Here is a 22323-nt window from a genome sequence, read left to right on the forward strand (position 1 = left end):
AAATTTTGGTTAAAATTTTAGCAAGCATCATAGAAGTCAACATGTTTGATTTGCTTTTGCGGGCCACATCAAAGGATGTGGCGGTCCAGATCTGCCCCCCGGGCCTTGAGTTTGACCCGAGTGCTCTATAACAATAAAGCCGCCTTGCCTTATTTGTGAATTTGTGGTACCCATAGCACACTTTGTTTTACCAGAATACAAACCAAGATGAAAAAACAAAACAAAAAACCAAACATGACTTTCGCGGCAACTTGTGTTATACTGCACCAAACATCACAGCCGAGTTAACTGCAGGGTACACTTAAAAGGCGGCACTTTCAGCACTGCCCAAATGTCATGTCATTGAGCACCTGCATATCCCACACACAGTAGAAGCCTTGCCACTCATACAAGTGGGGGCAGGTACATTGGGGAAGTTGTGTGTAAATCATGCCTGCTTCTATTGATCAGCACTCAGGCAGAATAAGCGGGAAGGAAGAACACCAGAGGGTGCGGGAGGTAGTTTGTATTTGCGCAAAGGTAATTCTCAGGCTGCCAGGGCCTCAAGGGACCTCAAGGCGTCATGCAGCCTTCCCCTGGGGTAGAAAGCAGATGGCAGGGGATTAACATGCAGAGCCAGTAGGGGGTCTCTCTCCTCCAACCTCAAGCCAGGACACTCCGGAGGGACTAAAATCAATACAGTAATTGGCATCCCACAGCGTCTCGACGGAAAAAGCGTGAAAAGCTGGTGGCTTTGACTTCGCAAGAGACACAGGCTCTCTGTTGTGTAGTGAAACACAAACAGGCCCGCATACGGAAGAGGCTGATAACTATCACGCTCCCGTAGACATGACAACGAAAAAGATAACATCAGGCTCAAGCTTTTGAAGCGCACGTCTATTACGCCTTCATTTCCTAATACAGACAATCAAGTCCAATTATACTTCTGTTTTGTGTGGTAACACGGGTTAACAGTACATATTTGGAATAACGTGTGCTGTACGCTCTAAGAGGGCAGAAAATCAAGACATAACAACCATACAGTGAAGGGTTCTGGATTTGGGAATCCTCCATTTACCTTTGAACTCCTCACTGAGTTGGGGGAGCGGGGAGAGAGAGAGAGATGCCGTCCGTCCTTGGAGGTCTTTCACATCTGCCGATGTTGCAAAACAATGCCAATGGCGGCCTCTCACAGCAGGATTTATGAGGAGATTTAATGAGCCAAGCAAAGAAGTCCCACCAGACATCCACAAAACCCCCACCTTACTGTCCTGTGGAATCAGTCTGATTAAGTTTTTAAAAAAATTCTACAAAAACAAAATATTTAAATAAGAGAGTCCACACTTGTTGGCTTGAGAACAGACAATTATCACTATAGTAAACGCCAGTGACTGTAGTGTGTTCAGGTCAAAGGTTCAGTGCCACTTGGGGCATTCCCAAGTGGAATAAAAACATGTTTGGGGGGTTTTCCACTGCTCAGTGGTGAGCAGGTGAGGAGCACACGGGCTCAAGGAACACTAGTGTTTCACAAGGGTCATTCCATTCAGGGGCTGGTTTCCATGGCAGGGGTTGCCTTGGAGCGGGGGGCCCTTCATGCACTCAGAGGGCAGCAGTAAACAACACAGACAGTCCAGACAGACGGGGGTGCGAGGCAAATTCACAAATGCAAACTCTTCTTGATTATTAACTGCACGGCAAAACATTTTGGGCTCTTAGAGATGTTTCCATTTTCCACGCACACCAACACCAGATGGAGTTTCTCCCACAGGTGCCTCAGATAGGAAGGTAAGACCACCGTTAAAGATGATAAAACTGCGGGGTGGGTGCTGGTGGTTGGGGGTACTCGCACACACTCAGCTGCTGTGTTCACACTGCACCATCATCGCATTCAGTGCATCTGGTCCTCAGTGTCACGCTGGCTTAACAGAGCTACAGTATGCAAGGTTCCTATGAATTTGGGGGTTTCCACTCAGCCCCGTTAGCTTGGATATTGCCCACCATGCAGAGAAAAACACAACGCGTCACTCTATGGGATACTTAAAATACATCAGGCACTGAAAATGCATTTTCTCCTCTGAGACTGGCCTCAATCATATTACATTCCAATGAATCTCCTTAATGGAAGGCGTGGAAAACACACTCTCATTCAGATGTAAAAGCATAAAAGCTTTGATGAACCAGATACAGAGTTGATACTTCAACAACTGAGCTCATTCATTCCTCCGAGCAGAGCAGCCTGTGCGATACGCAAGGGGACAAGGAGCAAACAGTCGTGCAGTTTAGTCACCACATCTGGAAGACATAATAGCCCAGTGTTGTGTTACGGCGACGCGAAACGCCGAGCTAGGTCTCTGGGTCAGTTAGCGATAGACTCGGACTGATATCTTCTCAGAATAAAACATTAAAAATCGGACTTTTACAAAGCGCCTTGAAGTATGGAATGGACAAAAAGTTCTGCAAACATGAGTGGCATGACAGTGCCAAATTCACACAGCTGGGCAGATATAGCATCGGGCGGAAGCCATAACATTACCCCGAAGACGTCCACGGCACAGTTGCCAACATTCTTCTGTAGCAATCGGGGGTGTGAAACATCTAAGTAAAACAATTTAAGATTGATTGCATGTCATGAGCCTGTATTGCAAGCACACACACACACACACACACACACACGCACACACACACACACACACACACACACACACACACACACACACACACACACACACACACATTCCAGAAGTGCTTCAATAAAGTTAATCTGACCTTATTTCTTTTTTAGGATACAAAGCCCTAAATTTTGAGAGCTTCCCAACAGAAGGTATTCAATAAGCAGATATTCCAGTCAGTCGAGCATGGATGTTTGTCTTGTTGGAAATAAAAGTCACCCCAGCACAGATTTTTTAGATGCCACCATCTGAGGAAGAATGCCCCGGATGAGTGTCCTCTCTGTTGAGGGGCATCGTCCGTAAGGAATGGAAAGTGACACTGGCTGTCAGGCCTCGTTTGAGTGGCTGCCCGCGAGCCGGCCCGTGACGTGCTATTACACGGGTGTCAGGGGGCCCAGGACCATGGGAGGAAGAGTCCAAGATTCCTGCAGCAAATGGACTGCTGACGAAGAGTCTGATAGAAAACAATGACCTGAAACACATGTAAGCCAAGACGGCCATTCGCACAGCTGTAAGGAAGCACAGCTGTACTACACGTGAGACAACTGCAATCTCAACTGGAAGGCACCTTTGGAGAATTTTTTGTCAGCCAAGAACAATCACCTCCAAGTATCTTTTTTTTTTGTGTGTGTCCACATTTAGCACTATTGCTCGCATTTAAATTCACAAAACAAACCATTTGGTTGTTGAAACGTGGAAGAGAGTTCCAAGTTGAGATCACCATATGCCTATCAGCAGGTTGCATTCCTGTGACGTATGTGAAGGGGATTAGGGCCTTCTTGCAACCTTAATCATGGAAAGAATCACCCTGCCAGCTCCTATTAGACACCTGTCGAGTGAAAAGGATGAAATAGACACCAGTGGGAACCATTCCTGAGCCCCAAAACACCCTTAATTGGCATGCAAAACTACAAGGCGCCTGAGAGGATCCACTCCCCCCCCCCAAAAAAAAAGCAAGAGTGGTGATTTCTCCCTCTGCAAATCAGCAGAACTAAATCAAACTGTCAATCTGTGAAAGATCCCTTGCATCTGCTCCAAATGACACTCAGCTGCCAAGAAGTCTCTCCTGCAAGAAGACTGAGGATTCTAATGCATGATGTTACGCGGCCAAGCCCAAACTTGCATTTTAAACCTTAAACTCTTTGTTCTGTAAAAAACAACAACAAAAACAGTGTGTGACTGAGGTCATTCTCCTGAACTTGCCGGTGTTTAGACTGAATCTGCTGTTGGGAGGGGGGGGGGGGGTCCATATGGGGTAAATTGGTGAAACAGCTAAAAGTCAGCAAACATGCAGGAAAGCCCTCATCTTTAAATGGATGTAATACTGGGATGAGTTCATGCTTCTGGGCGTTTCCTTGCCTGATGTACACGACTAAACAACACACCCAATCACATGAACCTTTGCTGTTTTCTGTTGACCCTGACAAGCCAGCTGCGCTACAAGTACAACATCCGGTGCATGGGAACGCGTTCTTTCACTGCATTCCAGGAAAGTGAACATCCATACCTTGAGGCCGACATTAATCCATCTTCATAATGGAATGCTTTTCTATTTAAACATGCATTTATCTGCTCACTGGACGTAGTGAGGGAGGAAAGACACGTTCATTGACATTTCTAATTACTAATTAGTAATTAGCTTGCAATTGAAAAAAAAAACATCCACGGCAGCCTCGTGATGAGTCTCACGTATAATTAACCCAAACGTCAATCATTGTGTTGGGGGGAATATTTTCACCAAGATAATATTTAGGTGAGGAAGGTACGAATGGCCGCAAGGACAATCAGATGAGACAGGCCGGCGTGGATGAACCATCCCAATCCACCCACAAATCATGAACCATTAAGAAAGAAATTGTAGACTAAGTTGAAATAATGTGCACAGTCACATTTTCAGCCCACAGCCCAGCTCCCTCGGCAGTGCATGTCTAGGAGACAGGTACGCCGGTTTCAGCACCTCGCAGGCGTGGACCAGAACAAAAGGCGCCGGCCGGCTGCGGGCTTTCGCGACTGCGCAAAAAAGCGCACGAACGCGCAGCAAGCATGACACCCATCCACGAGAAAAATCAACAGCAAATAAGCCCTGGAAGAAATGCCATGCTTGATCAATTGCGCGGAGCGTACTGTGGCAACTTCCAAAGTACCCTGGCTCCTTAACACATTGTTGCACATGTCGAGACGAGCATACGCGATTGGTGGACAGCGACGCCACCAACGTTCTTTTGATTCATTTTCCTCTTCTTCGTGACAATTCACGAAACTTTTATAATTTTCTATAGCTGCGACAGAATAACTGATACTCACTTCTACGAACTGACGCAATTTACACAAAGGTTTCTTACCTGCGGGTTTCGGCAGCAGTGCGGCACAAGGGGCGCGTAGTTACGAGAATCAGGCAGTGGGGAGAGCTGCAGCTGACAATGAGCGCCGTTGTTGGGCCCTGTGACCCCTCCCACCGCAAAAGCAGTTACCGTAAGTGCAGCAGTATTGGGGCAAGGCGATCGCACTAAAGGCCCTCAGCGACAATCGCGCGCCACCGGGGGGCAAAACTGGTGATTGAATGTGGCGTTTTTAAATGTGCGAATATACACAGAGGGCGCACGTGAGCATGCACCAAGAGCGAAATGCGCTCGTGGATCAAGTGCTCAGCAGGTGCCAAGTGGTGCTGAAGCATCAGGGTGTGGCTGTTGCTGAGGGAAGATTGACAAAAGGGAAGGCGGTGTGAGATCAGTGAAGACAGCCAGACGCAAAGCACAGACATCGGATAGGAGGCCAAGATGACAATGTTTTGGATTCAGTAATATCAAAAAATCTGATCTATTATTGGTACACAGGTGGCGAGCACTTTATTCCTACGGTACACGAAATAGGCTACATTTTTAAAATGAATAAAGGGTTGGTCTTTTGAGCTTACCCAACATTCTGCTGCCACCTAGTGAAGGAATTCTAAGTTGCAGGTCTCCTCGAACCTGCTTGTTGAGCTGACAACAATTTAATCATTGGTTTGCGTTTCGGAGCATCACCGTCAGCATAGTGGCCAGCATGTTGGCTTTTCAGTTTTGAGGTTCGGGTTTGACTCGGGGCTTGTATAAGATAAGAGGAGCACAGTGGAAGGCAATCGCTGACTCAATTGAGCTGAACGTTACCAGAGACACAGTGGGCCCTTTAAGTTGCCAAAGCAGAAATGTACTGGCATGTTGGAAATGTTAACCCGAGGTATGTTCTTTTAAACCACAAATATTTCACCTTGATTATTTTGCCTCAAATTTATGTTGTCAAGACTATCAGAGTGTTGACTTGGTCCAAAGGTAACAATAGGGAAGAGTGTTTTTGTTTTAAGGGGCACACTGAAGGAGTGATGAACACATTCACCTCACATTTCGAATGTTGAGGGTTCGAATCCAGCCTCCAACTTCCTGTGTCATGTTTGCATGTTGTTTGATTCCCTTCTCTCTTCAAGGTTCTTCTCTATACAGTATGTCTGGGAGTGTGGCCTGCTCAGGGAAGAGTTCCATTTTTTAAAAACTAGTTTCATTAAAAAATGAGAGGCCACTGAGCTCCTGGGAATACAAGTGAGACAGAATTCACCCAGATATGTGCCTTGCCATGGCCCGTCTCCGTCAACCTTATGGCTCAGCATTTGTGAGTGATAGTATACAGTATTGTGTGAGACGTCAGTTCAACATGCATCATCGTGTCTTTTGCTATTTGCTTGGGCAGTTTGGGAAGGCTGATTCTAAAATATAGGCCAGGCTCAACAAGAAGCAGTAAACACAAGGGGTAGATCCGCCTTGCGCAGCATTTGATTGTTGTTATGTTTTACGATGAACAAAAGTTGATCGTATCTCACCCGCCCATTTTTCAATTTCAATGTAATTCAGAGGGCTACAAATTGAACAGCATTTATTGATGAGTCTCTAATTGATTTTTTCTACGAATCTTTTTTTCTTACTGTGTGACTGCTTACTACACATTAAATACTACTGTATTTGTAATGAACCAATTATGATTCAAATAAATTAGATTTACAGCACTTTCATTAAGTTTGATTAAAAGAAAATGGAAGACGTTCATTCAATATGAACATTATTGTCACTGCCTTCACAGCAAATGAAGAAATTTCATTTGTGCTGTATGTTACACATACAGTACATTTAACAATAAAGTTTATCCAATACAATCCAATCCAAATGTCATTAAATCCATTGTCTAAAGAAAAACAATAGTAATGGATAGAATCACTAGTCCAACCAATAAGTTGATAAAATGACCCTGCATTACAACAGTGCAACTTAAAAAAAATAAATTTAAATTTAACACAATTGGCACTTTTCTTCTGCTTTCTAAAATTCTGTCTTAGTTGGTCAATTCTCAGTTTTCTATTTATTCTATTCCATTTGTGTGTTTCCACAAAAAACAAAAATAAACCCACCAACACCACCGAGAGTCCTTAACAAGGTGAGAAGGTGTCTCATTTCTGGCTGACGATGCTTTGCGCGATGAGCTCTTTCATGATCTCATTGGTTCCTCCATAGATGGGCTGGACACGAGAGTCCACAAATGCCCTGTAATGACAGCGATGCAATTCAAAAACCTTGAAGGGCCAGGTCTGTCCAAAGTCCAGCCCATTTGTTCTGTGACCATGCTCGAAACTCTAAACACTCGTAGGCCACCTCAAAACACCATTCCACATTGAAATGAAGAGAAAATAATGCCATTAATCTGTTCCAGACCCCGTGCTCCTTCTGGCATGACCGCCATGGCCACCCTGAGCAGTATAATCATACAGACAATCGAAGAACAGTTTCACAATAAGTGATTTAATCAACTGCAGTAATCTTAGTCCTTTTTCACAGAGGAAAAAGAATATATGCCTGTGAATATAGTTATGCCTGCAATGGTCTTTATTTTAGGTTTAGTTTGACACTAATCGTAAAGCCTTTTTTAAAAAAAATATTTCACTATCTTTCAAACTGTTGTTTGTTTTGAAGTGAGAGGTAGCACTGTATATGTAAAATGGTCCTTACATCCTTCCATTTTTCTGTTTGGACAGCCCTGCTGGCGGGCTCAATGCAGTTTGTGAACAGAGGTGTTGTGAGGCCTGCTCAGTGCTTACTTGGCAATGGGGTACTCCCACATGTAGCCCCAGCCACCATGAAGCTGCAGGCACTGCGTGGCCACCTTGTTCTGCAGGTCAGACGCCCTGGAGAAAGGCAAAGTTAGAGCACACAACAGTGGCACATCCACACACTCGAGCAGACATGCACGCTTACCAGTACTTGGCCATGGAAGCAGTGGCAGGGTCAAGGCGTTTTTCGACATGGAGCTGCAGGCAGCTATCAAGGAAGGCGCGGCCCACGCAGATTTCTGTCTTTAGCTGCGCCAATTTATGCTGCACGGTCTGTAAGGGATGTTAAACGAAGTCCCTTAAGGCAACACAGTCTCACAAAATTACAAAAAGCCACCATACACACCTGGAGGTCAGCGATTGTCTTTCCAAATGCTTTCCTTTGCAACACGTAGTTCCTGGTTTCTTCAAACATAAACTCGCAGCTTGCGACGGCCATGTCGGCGATTACCAGACGCTCCTGAACACAGATCACAACATGACAAATTAGATTAAGCCAACGTGCAAAAACAGTGTGCAGACTAGAGCGGACACTTGCCTGCGGCAGCTCATTCATCAAGTAGTAGAAACCTTTGTTGAGTTCGCCCAATAGGCTCTCCGCTGGGAGTCGTACATCCTCAAAGAAAAGTTCAGCGGTGTCCTTGAGAAGATGATGATGACAGGTAATACAAGCGCTGGCATGTCAGAGGGGAAAGACAATCTTCATCAAATGTGCGGTCCTAAATACCTGTGCCTTTAGGCCAATCTTTTCCAACTTGCGCCCTTTGTGGAAGCCACTCATGCCATCCTCTATCAGAAAGAGACTGATGCCGTGGGCTGCCGTCTTTGCCTCACGGTCGGTCACGGCCACCACCACCACCAGGTCGGCCATCCAGCCGTTGGTGATGAACACCTGCACAGGTTGACCAGGTCACTCTGAGATGCAACACATCAAGCACATAGTCTCCCCCAAGCAGTACGGTTTCATTGTAAAGGGTCCTAAATCCAATCCAATCTATCCATTCTCAAAACTGCCATCATCGATCCAAATTCCACAGTCTAATTGACCATGGAAATTAACAAGAAACCTTTGCAAAATTTACTGGAAATTTTATTGTACACTATATCTGAAGTGAACTGAAATGGATCACAGGACAAAAAAAAAAACATGTTACCTGTCTTTTGCCTTCCTTGGAAGCATTATTACCTTGTTGCCATTCAGGATCCAATCGCTGCCATCACGCTTGGCGTATGTCCGCACACTTTGAAGATCACTGAAAAGGTCATGAAACCCATGACTCAGGGCACCGAGCGAGCCATATTGTATTGTTCAAACCAGAGAAAGTGTGCTATGTGTACCACGAATGATATGCTAGTTACCTCAAGTGGTAAGCAGAAGAATGACTAAATTAAATGTTGAGACTGGAATACAGTGGAACCTCTAGTTGCGAATGATCCTCTTTACCTAAAATTTGAGTTACGTACACAGTTTTCATGAAAAGATGACCTCTTTTTATGTACTATTTTCAATGTCAGAACGGTCTTGGCATGGACAAGTTATTATGGAAGAGGAAATGTAGAATTAGGAGCTGTCATCCCCCCCGGTAAAGTTAATGAGCATATTTCTTTTTTAACCATTTTATTTCTTAATAATGTTATGTGTTTTACTTGTTTCTAAATTGCAATATTTATTTTAAACAACATACTAGTGGGGGAAAAAAGGTAAATATAACTTCATTTTGGGACTGCAACAGATTAATTCCATCTTCATTCATTTCAATTGCCAGTGCCACCTCAATTTATGAATGTTTCAAGTTACAAATGGGCTCAAAGAACCAATTAAGTTTCAAACTAGAGGTTCCATGTGTTATAAACAGTCCTGACCTGCCCGCTCCTGGCTCAGTCATGGCAATGGCGCAGATGCACTTTCCAGTTGCCATTTTGGCAATAAAACGTTCAATCTGCTCCTTGGTGCCATAGTTGATTATGTAAGGCATGACAATGTCAGAGTGAAGCGCAAAACCAGGTCCTGAACTGTTTGAGTACATTCTGGTGTTAGAAAACAAAGAGAGGGTACATGAGAAAAAGATGTCATTTTCATCTGATGTCTTTAATGTTTTGTTTTTTTTTGCTCTTACTGTTCCTCCCACGTGATAGCTGCTGAGAGCAGGTCCCCGCCAATGCCGCCACATTCTTCTGGTGTCATAACTCCCAAAAGGCCTTGCTCACCGGCCTTTTCCCACACCTCCCTGCTCACCTGACCAGCCTTCTCCCACTCCTTGTGATGTGGCACGACCTCCTCTTGGAAGAAGCGGCGCACACTCTGCCTGAAGAGGTCATGGTCTTCGTTGAAAATACGGCGAGTCCCGATGTCCATAAGGGTCTTTGCTTTGGATGTCTCTGGACGAGACGAGGGGACCGGCTGACCAAGTTCATGGGCACCATTGTGCTGCAATCTGGGTGCAAGAGTCCAGTATTTCAAAATAAAAAACAGTGGAATGCTCCACCGGACATACAGTACTCAAATTGAGGATGATTCTCTATGGACAATACTGTACCATAGGCTTCAACAAAACTGAACTGCTTTCTTCTTGCATATATGCATAGCCTGTCAACATCTTGTGATGAATATTATATTTGCAGAGGAAAAGGCAGCGTGTTGTAACTTGTTATCATTCACCTATTCAGGTACGACATCCGAGGCTGTCACATAAGATTTGCTATTCAAATCTAACGTAGACATTACAAAATTACTGATCTTTGTAACATCATACAACGCTTGAAATTGCAACGCAGAAACTGGTTTAGTTTCAACATTTACTGTGTGTCCTCATTGGGGTAACAGATGAGCTGGAGCTGAATTTCGACCAGTCACCGGACAATCACACAGCACAAACAAGTAAAGAACCATTTCCACTCACATTCACACCAATGGAGTAATGTAACCCAGAAGGCATGTCTTTCCAGGGACAACCATTTGAGCTCTGAATGAATCACAACTAGGGACAATTTACTCTGTAAATTTTACAGTGTTTCATTAACCTGCTATGCATATTTTTGGGAAGGGGGGGGGCACACTAGACGGAGAAAACCCAAACAGGCACGGGGAGAACATGCAAAATCCACACAGGAAGGTCAGAACCGGAATCGAATCCTGCACTTCTGCACTGTGAGGCAAACATGCTAAGTGCCGCCCCTTTCCACACTAGTATGGGGGTAAATATGCAAACTCCATCCAGGAAGACACCTTGTACATTGAGAATATTTTTAAAATATTCCAGAACATAAGCATCCATCCATCCATTTTCCGAACCGCTTGATCCTCACTAGGGTCGCGGGGGGTGCTGGAGCCTATCCCAGCCGTCTCCGGGCAGTAGGCGGGGGACACCCTGAATCAGTTGCCAGCCAATCACAGGGCACACAGAGACGAACAACCATCCACGCCCACACTCACACCTAGGGACAATTTAGAGCATCCAATCAGCCTGCCACGCATGTTTTTGGAATGTGGGAGGAAACCGGAGAAAACTCACGCAGGCCCGGGGAGAACATGCAAACTCCACACAGGGAGGCCGGAGCTGGAATCGAACCCGGTACCTCTGCACTGTGAAGCCGACGTGCTAACCACTGGACTACCGGGCCGCCCCAGAACATAAGCATGAAACCTAATTGTTTTCTGATCTTATTAACAAAATGAAATATTCTTATCACTTTTTGTTCTTTTGTCCCCCACCCCTCCAAAAAGTAAAGTCTTAACTTGGAATAAGAACATTCTTTTTAATCATACGCCGACATGTGGCTAAAACCAGCCGTCAAAATATGAATGGTATCATATCAGGTTCTCAGAAGGTCTTGCATAAAAGTGTGTGAGAGGTCGCTGAGACCTACGTGACAAACAAACATAAAGACACAATCGAAGATAAAGATAAGGGACAGTGGTTACAAAAACAAATATATGCACTGTACTCGGTAACGGATTTTTCTTGGACACATTTCTCTTGTACTGCATATTAATTAGGCAACATTTACCTTGCTGCAGCCGACGGCAGAATCTGTGCTGACCGAGAGATTTGTTTATATCCATCCATCCATCCATTTTCCGAACCGCTTGATCCTCACTAGGGTCGCGGGGGGTGCTGGAGCCTATCCCAGCCGTCTCCCGGCAGTAGGCGGGGGACACCCTGAATCAGTTGCCAGCCAATCGCAGGGCACACAGAGACGAACAACCATTCACGCCCACACTCACACCTAGGGACAATTTACAGCGTCCAATCAGCCTGCCATGCATGTTTTTGGAATGTGGGAGGAAACCGGAGCACCCGGAGAAAACCCACGCAGGCCCGGGGAGAACATGCAAACTCCACACAGGGAGGCCGGAGCTGGAATTGAACCCGGTACCTCTGCACTGTGAAGCCGACGTGCTAACCACTGGACTACCGGGTCACAGCGAAATAGTTTGATTAGATTTCTGACAAACATAATCGAAAAAAACTGTCCGACAGGTTAGACGCTGAAACAAACTCAAGACACATCTGTTCGCATGTGCTGGTAAGAGAGATCACTCTATTCTAATGATGTCTGTTCTGTTGGTTTTCTTTCTCTTTAATTTTCTTTTCTTTTTTTACATAGCGTCCACATTAATTGCAACCATAAATAACCGACCATATAGTGTAGTTTTACTAATCAATACGTTGAGGAAGTTGTGTCATTTCAAACACGACAGAGTGAGACGGCTTTCTAACGCAATTTTCTTATTCTGATAAAATTACAGACACATCTTGGGTTAAACTCAACTCCCGAGCCTAGAGCTCAACACCGGCATTGCATCATTGCCAGGCTCTTTGACCATGGCGTCACAAGCACTTGCGGGTGGTAAAATTTGGAATTATTCAAAACAAAACAACAACAAAAAACATGCATACACTTTGTGATCGATTCGTTTGCGTTTACCCACCCGGAAGAATCACTGGTTGCACCTAACTAATTTATAAATTTAAAATTATTGCACATAAAACTTACAGAACAAGTTCACCTAAATACATGTTTTAAACAAAGTGTACTATTTTTTACTCAATTTTTATATGGATAGATTGAATGATTGATTGAATTCAGTGATAACCTCACATACCAACGAGAGGGCGCCAGCGTACCAGTAGTGTGTACGTGTCCTGTACCACGCTTTGAGAACACTTTCACTTGTATAGAATTACTGTACGCTCTCCCATGTTCACAGTCTCGACTTTTGCACGATCTTATTGTCTTTTAGAGCCACATGGGAACATTTAAGCTTTTTCCAGGTACGTATTTCGTCTTCACGAAACTTCATGTTCCCAAAACACATTTCAAACATAGTGACTGTATTTCTTTTTGTTGCAAAAGTCCTCTGCTCCCCCGCCTAGATTAAGTGACTTTTAAATACTTGAAAAGCCTCCCTTCACTCTGAGTGCCTTTTCAGACACTTTAACTCCATGTTTTAGGTACATTAAAATAATGTCTTACTCACTGCACAGATGTATATCAATAAATTATATTATGGCAAGCTCAATTTATTTTAGCTGTTGAATTAAAAAGAGTGAAACTGTTGGCCAATGCATCACATTACATTCTAAATATAGAGTACACACATTCACTATACACAGAGGGAAATATTGCCTGATTCAATTTTTTAAAAATAGTTTTGATTACAGATGAATGAATAAAAACACCACACAAACCAATCATCCACTTTCTAAAGTGGTTGTCCTTGTGCTCAAATGGAGCTAATTCCAGCTGCCTTTATGTGAAACTTGGGGTACACTTTGCACTAGTCGCCAGCCAATTACAGACTAAATTGTACCATTTGAAGGTTTATAATACATAACAATACCATTTCTTTTCTATATAGAAATAGGATAACACTTTGCCTTCTGGAATGTATTTTCCAATATTCATCTGCTAAATTAGACTTTTACTTTATTAATTGAACAACTGAAATAAATTCACTCTATACAGTATACAGTAGTCTGCTGATGTAATCTACGCGTGTGTTGCAATTTCTCTCTTGCTCTGAAAGTGTGAATGAAAGATCAAAAACAAACTGAGCTGGGATGTACTTTGGAAAAGTTTATTCTGCAGTGAACAGAATGAAAATAAATAACTGTTTTCAGGGAGGTGGGACACTTTGGCGGTCAGTCCACTGCCTTTGTCCAGGACCTTTGGCACTACTGGGCCAGTGATGGCTCGACTGAATGAGGTGGCGGTGGGAAGGGAGGGATCGACCCTCACTTGATGAGCGGTCACCCCTGCTCCCCCGTTTCCTCACCTCATGCGGCGAGTGGAGACACGCCCCCGGTGGGATGTGAGTGATGTGGTCTACACTGGAAAGGGGATGTCGCGAGAGAGGAGGGTTGAAACGGAAAGGAAAACAAAATAAAACAAGTTGGGTTCGCTTCAACATCCCTTGAACAAAGTCCTTGTCTTTTCTTGTTGGTCTTCCTCACAGTGTCCGATGTCCTGAACACGCTCCTGCTGCGTGCTGCTTACACAGACATGATGTGCTTGACGAAAGCTGCAAAAGGAATAGGGAGAAGAGCTTTAACCTTAGAAAGAGAATGACGACGTACATGCCGTGCTGTCCCAGGAAACGTACCCTCGTAGTGCACACTGCCGTTCTCATCCTCCTGGCCGGCCATGAGGGCATCAATCTCGCTCTCGTTCAACTTCTCTCCTGTTGGATGAGACGGCTCCATGTCACAAATGGCGCTGGGCATTTCAGTGCTTTCGTATTGATTTGAGATGGGCCTCACCCAGGGTGGACAGCACAATGCGCAGCTCAGCACCCATGACGGTGCCGTTGCCCTCCTTGTCAAAGACGCGCAGACCCTCAACATAGTCGTCATAGGTACCCTTGGGCAGAGCGTCCACCTGTTTCAGCATGGGCAGGAAGGTGTCAAAGTTGATCCTCTTGTTGGCCATGTCTGCAGGTGATGTGACAAGTGGAGGGGCATTAAGTACGCACACTCGTTTGTCTGACAAGAAATTCACGAGAGGTTGAGGTCTTACCATCTGCGGTGGGGTTGCCCAGGATCTTGACGACATCCTTGTTGGTGGGGTTCTGGCCCAGAGCGCGCATAATGTCGGCCACCTGGTTGTAGGCCACCTGGCTGTCACCAATTCTGTCGAAGAGACCAAAGGCCTCTTTGAAGTCTGAGCAGGAGAGAACATGGGGATTTTTTTTACACCCACTGGGGTTCCAACTTTAAAAAAAAAAAACACATTTTACTTGATATCAATGTTTACCACCATGGCAGCTATGTGGCGCCATGCTGGCTCGCAGGCTAAGTGGAAGCGGAGGTGATCTATTTTTGTCCATCGGAGCGTCTAGCTGGATGACGCTTTTATGTTATTTTGCAACTAGCGAGTGTCGCAACAGCTGTAACACACACACCACTGCAACCCTCCTCTGTTGCTCCTCATGAAGGGGGGAGGAGGTGCAAACTGATACGCCCCCTCAACAATTGCCATATAGAGGCATGGCAACACTTGTGGTAAACTTAAAATGCTGACTGGGGAGTTCAGGGTGGCGGCAAATACATCTAAGACTACAAATGCGGCGATCTTGTTTCCCCTCATCGATCATCGCATTATTGAATGAAACATAGGGCAAGGTTTCAATTGCGGCGAGGATCAAAATGTGGATTTCCTGACTGTAAGGTGACCTTGCTCATCGAGTCAGGATGTGAAACCTTGACTCTGGGTATTAACAGTGCAGCTCACAGGGAGAGGCCACGTCAGCTCAGAATAGAAATAACTAACATTCCCATGGCAACTGGCGCAGATTACTGTTAATGGGGACCATGACAAATGGCAATTGAACAATCTTCCTCACTTACCCTCAATTTGATCCGCTGTGAACTCGGTCTGTGACGGAAATTCATACAAACACACACAAAAAGACAAAGAGACGTGTATGAAACAAATGTAACCATTAGAACAAAAACATCAAATGCTCACTTGATAAAATAAACCGAACATGTCACTCTAAACTATAAAAATTACATTTACTTTGAGCATTTTCATTTACACGTCGACATCATCACGCAGAGCAACTAAAACATGTCAATTGCAATTTCTAGTCTCTATAATTTCTTTCCCTTCCAAATGAATACAAAAGCAACAGTAACTGTATTGGTACCATAGCCACAACCGAAAAGGTACCATAGCCACCACCCAAGTGAGTACACACCATGTTGGAGAGCTGGAGATGCAGGAGAGGAACGAAAAAAAGAGGCCAAAGTCCTGAGACAGAGTGGTCCTGAGCCTTGGCTCGAGCGCTCTCTTATTTGTTCCAGGCCTGTGATGTCACACATGGTAATGAGGCGACTCAGATGACACACTGGGACATCTTTAACTTTCTTAGGGCAAACAGAGAGGTGAGCGGCGCGGCCAGGCCGTAGTAGCAGCAGGCCTTTAGAAGGGGGCGGGGCTATTTTTAGGCTCAACACATTGAGCCTTAATATTTGAAAGCATTTAAAACTGTTATTGGATGGCATTTGCTTTTGTCTCATTTCCAAGATGCAATCAGAATTTCATGGTGAAAATGTATTTAACCTGTGCAACCTAGTGACTCTCTTCAGAAGGCCTCCACACCCAGAGAGATTGATTACACCTTTTATTAACCTCAGGGAGATGGATCCTCTTCTTGCAATGAATCACAACCACACTGAAGACTGCAGGGTAACCATTCATTTACATCACTTTGTCGAAGTCATATACTGTATTTCTCACATGTTCAGGAACCTTAAAATGTAGCGAGAATAACCAAGTTGAACGGCTTGCAGAAGTTTCCTTCACCACCGCCAGCGCTCTCCATGGTGCTGAGATGCAGTCCGTGACTGCTGAAATCATCCTCTACTGTGGGTGATGTCTTCAATCTGTCTTACTTGGACATATTTGATCAAATCAGATTTAAAAAGGCCCTTGTATGCAGTTGCAGTTGAGTCGGAGAACCATTCATTGAGACAAGAGTGATGTATTGTAATGAAGACAAAGCCTCGCCATCGCACATACAACATACATATGTAATTCCAAGAGAAGTGCATTTGTATGAAAGGGTGAACCCATTTAGGACATGCCTCTGCACAGATGAGCTCTATTTTTAACTATTCCTGTGTGAGGTGTTTGGTTTCTTAGATGGGGGGAAGCAAACTCTCCTCTTGCTTCTCAGGCATGGCCCCCTCCTACCCGAGCACGCAGACGACCCCCACCCCTACACATGTGACACGGAGGAGGCCCAAGGAATAAAAAAAGAGCGGTGGCATTGTGTCGCAGTGTGGCGTTTGGGTGAGTCTAAAGTGTGAGCCTTATTTGGGAAAGAGAGCTGGGGAGCCATACACGATGTTGCATGGGAGAAGCGACATACAAGACAAGACGTGACCCAATCGCTGAGAAGTCATCTTGGATGAAAGTGCTTTCACTCCCTGACCTAACTGTTAATGCAGTCATTATTTTCTAATATTTGGCCATCCCATTTGAATCAAGCCTAATCAACATTAAATTTAACCATCAAATTAACATAGCCTGAATAGTGCTAATTAATGCTTGCCATGCGGAACATTGCTGCCTCCCTCTGGTGGTTTGCGCCACTGCACAAGAACAACAAGAGTTGCTGTGACAAATCACTTATTTATTACTTAGACAGTGCAAAGGATCCATCTATGAGAGAGCATGATTACCAAATGGACAACAGAGAAATCCTCAGATGACTCAAACTGTTGGCCCCCCCAAAATAATACAGAACAATCTTTCCATTATGTTCTGACTATTATGGGGTGTGAAGTGAATTTTATAGCAGAAGGAAAGTGAGCTGGGAAAACGCAGAAATCTCACATCCAGTCTTGGTATGTCACCGCAGGATATACGTATCTGTTGGCATGAGGTCGAGGGGCGGCTGCTTTGGGGAAAAAAAATCACACCTCGAAGGCTGGGAATCGTGCCTGCATTGGCTGCAGGAGGTCAGCCAAAAAGTAGATTGTCCCTGCCATGCCTACAGGAAGTGACACAAGCGGGCGAAGCCAAGTAAGCAACTCTTCCTTTTACAGTGGTACCGTGAGAAACACATTTAATTTGTGTTGCGTTTACACCCTTGACTGACAACACTCAGATTTTACATCATCTTTCCCCATTGAGATTAATGGAATTGTCCCTAGGCGTGATTGTGAGTCTGACTGGTTGTTTGTTTATCTGTGCCTTGTAATTGGCTGGCAACCAGTTCAGGGTGTACCCCATCTACCGTCTCAAGACAGCTGTAATAGGCTTCAGCACGCCTGAGACCCTCACGAGGATAAGCGGCTCGGATAAGGGATTGAATGGATAAACAACATAACACCATGCAATAGAATATTGAGAATTAAACTCTGCATCATGATTAATTATTAGTGACACCTTCTGGTGTGTTCAACTTGGCCACGGGGAAGAAGTATTACATAGTCATGCAGGCAGAAACGAATACCAGTTTTTAAAAAAAGATTTCATGGCCCAGTAAGTTGCTGTCTTTTTTTGGCAGAGGATAAAGAATATATGCATGTGAGTATTGTCATACTGTCTGCCTAAATATATAGTTCCACTGCAAAATTATGAGGTTGTTGTACAGAGACAAAATCTGATTGTATTTGTCTTGGTGTTCAGTTTGACAATAATAAATGGGAGTTCGTTTTTTAGTATAAACCACTTCTTGTTGTGTAGTGACTCACCACTGTCTTCATAGCACAATATTTTGGCACTCATACCTTCGAAAAGTGAGAAGGGCGTATCTGGTGTTCTGCAGCCGTGCGAGCCATAGTTCATGCACCAGTCTGCAAACTGAACAGGAAAAGAAAACATCTCAGTGACAGTTACCCTGCAGAGTATGTTGTGCGCCACGCTGTATATTTCAGGAAGCTACATAGTCTGGGTCAGGAACTCATCATTGACATGTCCAAACCATGCAGGCTCTGTAAAGATGCTTGGGGTCCTGTGTTTGACGGTACAGAGCCAGGAAGGTGTAAGCGTTGCCTGCCGCGCCATGACACAACCCGTAGCCTTTCTTCAGCAATCCCCAGCGCCACACAACCTCGCCACACTGCAGAGCATCCTCCAGGTACTGAGAATCACCGAACACCTGGAACGTCCAAATTTACTCATTCAGTTTGACCGCAACATGGAGAGGATTATTCTGGTCTGCTGGTCCCCATCTTTGGAATGACCTTCCGGTGAACGTTAGGCAAACACCCTCACTGTCACTCTTTAAAACTCACCTTAAAACTCAGTTTTTATTTTTTGGCTTTTGACTTAGCATGAGACTTAATTTTTAGTTTTACTGTTTTTGTGGTTTCTACTGTCCTCATTATTAATTTATTGCTTTGTTGTTGTATGAATTATTTATGCTCCATGTACAGCACTTTGTATACAGCGGTGTTTTTTTTAAGTGCTCTATAAATACAATTGAGATATTTTTCATATATTTTCTTTTCTTTCTGAAGAGCATTCATGTACTTTATGCACCGAAATTCTCTCCCCCAACACGAGTCTCACATTCCGCATCCCAACTATGCAATTAATTCCACAACATAATCAGCCACAGCTCTTCAGTAGTCACCCGCAAAACCTACAGAAACTGTAATTGATGCTAAAAATGCAACTTAGCATTCACCTTATGTGCCTGCAGGAGCATGTAGATGACACCCGGGGATCCGTGGCACCAGTGCACCAGCAGGTCCCGACCATCTCCCACGCAGGGAGGGTAGTTCCCAGAGGGGAACTTGAGATGACGGACGTAGTCGACGCTGGGTTTGACCACCCTGCGAACGTTCTCCTCACCCGCAACAAAGCCAGACTGCCCAGGTCAGAGAAGGTAAGAGTCAAAACAGGAGGGTTCTTGCTATGCTAACAACAAAATGATGGTCCCTTTACCTGCATGAGGTAATAATAGATGCCAGCCAATCCGTGCGCAGCGCCGACATATTGTTCATTGTACCACTCATACATCAGGGGACTTTGATTCTGGACATGAAATTTTCGACTGAGGTGCTCGCCTGATGCCAGGATAGCCTCACTGATCTGATGGAGAATATGAAACATGGCTGCTAATCAGTGACTATTTGAAGGAGGAGCTCATATAGGTGAATGATGATAATTTGTCACCTGTTGGATGTGCTGCAATGGAATTCTGTCCGTGCCCAGCTGCTGGTTGATGAAGATCAGAGAATAGAGGTAACCCACCCGACCGTAGAGGAGCTCGTCAGGCATCCCGCCAGAGCCTTTTACGACAGTCTGCTGATACTGCAGCAGTCTGCAAGAGGTGAATATGAGAGTGAAACACCTCTCAATAAACCCGTTTGGCAATTTGTGATGGTTTGCCTGACTATTCCAAAGTCCAACTGAAAAGCTGACACTGAACTGAAATATTGTGGTGTTCATTCAAATGTTGAAATAGAATTTGAGACTTGGTTTGATTTGGTTCAGAAACATGGATGGAGGAGGTAAACATGACAAATATTAATTTGGGAATTTTATTGCGTAAACTTGGCTCAAGAGAATAGTTCAAGGAATATGTATATTATACGTTTGGGCGTTGACTACTTTTTAGGACATTGCAGTGAAAGAAAGACACATTTTCAGTGAGCCACATATATGATGTGGTGACTTCTGAGGCAATAGGGAAAAATATGCTTTTCTTCACAAACCGTTAAATAGCTAGCTTGTCTTGAGCTGACCTTTAAACATGTTCTTGCATGCATAGCAACAAAACCCTCAGGTGCTCCCTGTGCTATTGTGTGCTTGATGCACGGAGAGGACACAGGGAGAGGACATAAACTGTTAATCATGTAAAAGAGTGTCAGTTAATTAAAATAAAAGTGATTCTTCTTAATTTGGGTCACTATGATCATGATATGAGGTTTTCCATTTGTTTTCATCTTTTCAAACAGCAACACTGACCTTCTGATGCATTCGTCGGCCTCTCCGGGCCTTTGCAGCCGGTGGTACACTGCAGCGGCCACAGCCAACGGCCCTGCGTCACCACAAAGGAAAGTGACGTCATGGCGGCGGGTCAGGCACTTCAGACTGCGGCCCACGTGTTCCAGAGCCTTCTGGAGGAATGCCGGTTGGTTGAAGATACGGTGCATGTGCAAGTAGAGCAATGCAATGCCTGAACAAAGAAACAAACACCAAATAGACACCGGGCCTTCATGAATGCACATTTTGATGTGAAGTACAGGTACCGGTACCTGCTTGCTGTTTCGAAGTGGCTATTGCGTCTAATATCTTCTCTGTACAACTATTTTTGAAAAAATAAAGGAAAAGTTTTTGGGGTATATCTGGCATTGCAACCTCAAACAAGTTTTTGTCATCGTTTCTGTCCGGGTCAATTGGTTTTTTTTTGCCACCGAGAAGTACACTTGCCCTGAGCACCCAATTTATCAATTTCAAAATCACTGTAACTGTATTGTGTAATATCATATGCATTAATCTGTTGTGTATTACTATTATAATCTGATTAGCGGCAAATAAATTTCCGATGCTTTCCGACTTTCAGACGTCACTGTACCTGCCCACCCGGTGTAAGTGGTGCAATTTTTTGTTTCGGCAGTCTTAAGCCCGTTCTCCATGACAGCCAAAAGCTCGTCGATCTTGCTGTTCAGTCGCTGCGCAAACGCAGACGTCAGCTGAAAAAGGCATACGTCTGAATAGATTTATTCAAAACACAGACATAAACGCAGGAACATTCCCAAAGTGAGTGGATTACCTTGCCATGGGCGTCAAAAAGCGACTGCGTGAGCTCAGGGCTCCCGTCAAAGTCAGGATAGGGATTCCTCAAGGCTCTCGTGTCCATTTCTTTGACGAGATGCTTAAAAAAAAGCAAAACAACTCAAAACCTTTCAGTATGAAGGAGCATCTGTAAAAATACTAACAATTAGAAGCACGCCCACCTACGAGCTAATAGAGCTAAAGCGCTGCCTTAGGCCAACACGCGGAATATGTTGACATGCACAATAATTTTGAGAAGAAATTAGTCATTCAATATTCTCGTTGAAAGCGACGTGATTTCACAGCAACGGATTTCACTGCGCACCGCGAATGTTTACGTCCGATCTTCCTCATCTCCCCAACCCTGAGAGGATTAGAGCATACAGGAATTATGCTGCCCCCACCGGGTAGAGAAGAGGCACTACCAGAGAGGTCGCGCTGTTCAAACAAATACACTCTTTTAAAACATTACGATCACAGTAAACGGTAATTAAAAAGTACTTTGTGGTCTGGACTGAATAGGAGACCGTAATATTTTTTCAGGTGGCACTTGGTGCAAAAAGTTTGAATGCAGTTAATTCAATAAGGGGCTGACTGCTGCACTAGCCTTGCCACATTAGATTTGTTTTGCCTGCAGCTTGGCCCATGAAGAGCACAGCACGAAACATAGCAATGCATATTATTATCAAGCAGTATTTTAGTGCTTGAGTCAAAGGATGCACTCATTAATTTTTGAGCCGTGTGGAGGAAATTCTCCCTGATGACTTATGCAACCTTGTCTTTCAAAAATGCAAACAAAGCCAG

At 44.4% G+C, this 22323-nt stretch overlaps 4 protein-coding genes across 5 annotated transcripts in view; all 4 read right to left on the reverse strand.

Annotated features, from left to right (window-relative positions):
* The window catches only part of LOC147210966 (uncharacterized), a 37409-nt gene extending 32138 nt beyond the window's left edge, over positions 1-5271 (reverse strand). Inside the window, exon 1 of the mRNA XM_086119454.1 lies at positions 4991-5271. The gene's annotated coding sequence lies outside the window, so the exon portion shown is untranslated. The remainder of the gene's footprint in view (positions 1-4990) is intronic.
* A 1324-nt stretch (positions 5272-6595) lies between these two features.
* On the reverse strand, positions 6596-12234 carry acadl (acyl-CoA dehydrogenase long chain). Its single transcript, XM_086119467.1, has 11 exons — positions 12196-12234; positions 11785-11834; positions 9894-10211; positions 9640-9804; positions 8963-9029; positions 8504-8668; positions 8315-8416; positions 8123-8236; positions 7922-8049; positions 7765-7851; positions 6596-7213 (listed from the first exon to the last, which is right to left on the reverse strand). The coding sequence occupies exons 1-11, from the start codon at positions 12232-12234 to the stop codon at positions 7120-7122; spliced, it is 1329 nt and encodes a 442-aa protein (XP_085975593.1). The 3' UTR covers positions 6596-7119.
* A 1610-nt stretch (positions 12235-13844) lies between these two features.
* mylz3 (myosin, light polypeptide 3, skeletal muscle) lies at positions 13845-16664 on the reverse strand. Its single transcript, XM_086119502.1, has 6 exons — positions 15980-16664; positions 15627-15654; positions 14797-14940; positions 14541-14711; positions 14384-14461; positions 13845-14302 (listed from the first exon to the last, which is right to left on the reverse strand). The coding sequence occupies exons 1-6, from the start codon at positions 15980-15982 to the stop codon at positions 14274-14276; spliced, it is 453 nt and encodes a 150-aa protein (XP_085975628.1). The 5' UTR covers positions 15983-16664; the 3' UTR covers positions 13845-14273.
* A 734-nt stretch (positions 16665-17398) lies between these two features.
* On the reverse strand, positions 17399-21873 carry lancl1 (LanC antibiotic synthetase component C-like 1 (bacterial)). 2 transcript variants are annotated; one of them, XM_086119489.1, is made up of 11 exons: positions 21702-21873; positions 21518-21619; positions 21320-21437; positions 21000-21049; positions 20710-20920; positions 19915-20062; positions 19684-19830; positions 19424-19606; positions 18716-18892; positions 18522-18594; positions 17399-17779 (listed from the first exon to the last, which is right to left on the reverse strand). In XM_086119489.1, the coding sequence occupies exons 5-11, from the start codon at positions 20895-20897 to the stop codon at positions 17703-17705; spliced, it is 993 nt and encodes a 330-aa protein (XP_085975615.1). In that variant the 5' UTR covers positions 20898-20920; positions 21000-21049; positions 21320-21437; positions 21518-21619; positions 21702-21873; the 3' UTR covers positions 17399-17702. The 2 variants fall into 2 exon arrangements, with proteins under 2 accessions (XP_085975615.1, XP_085975605.1); XM_086119479.1 differs by lacking the exon at positions 21000-21049 and having other exon boundaries at positions 21518-21873.
* Positions 21874-22323: the final 450 nt, after the last annotated feature.

Source organism: Hippocampus guttulatus, chromosome 1 (assembly GCF_054856545.1).
Source record: "Hippocampus guttulatus isolate MCC_2025c chromosome 1, RoL_Hgut_1.0, whole genome shotgun sequence".
NCBI classification, from domain to species: Eukaryota; Metazoa; Chordata; class Actinopteri; order Syngnathiformes; family Syngnathidae; genus Hippocampus; species Hippocampus guttulatus.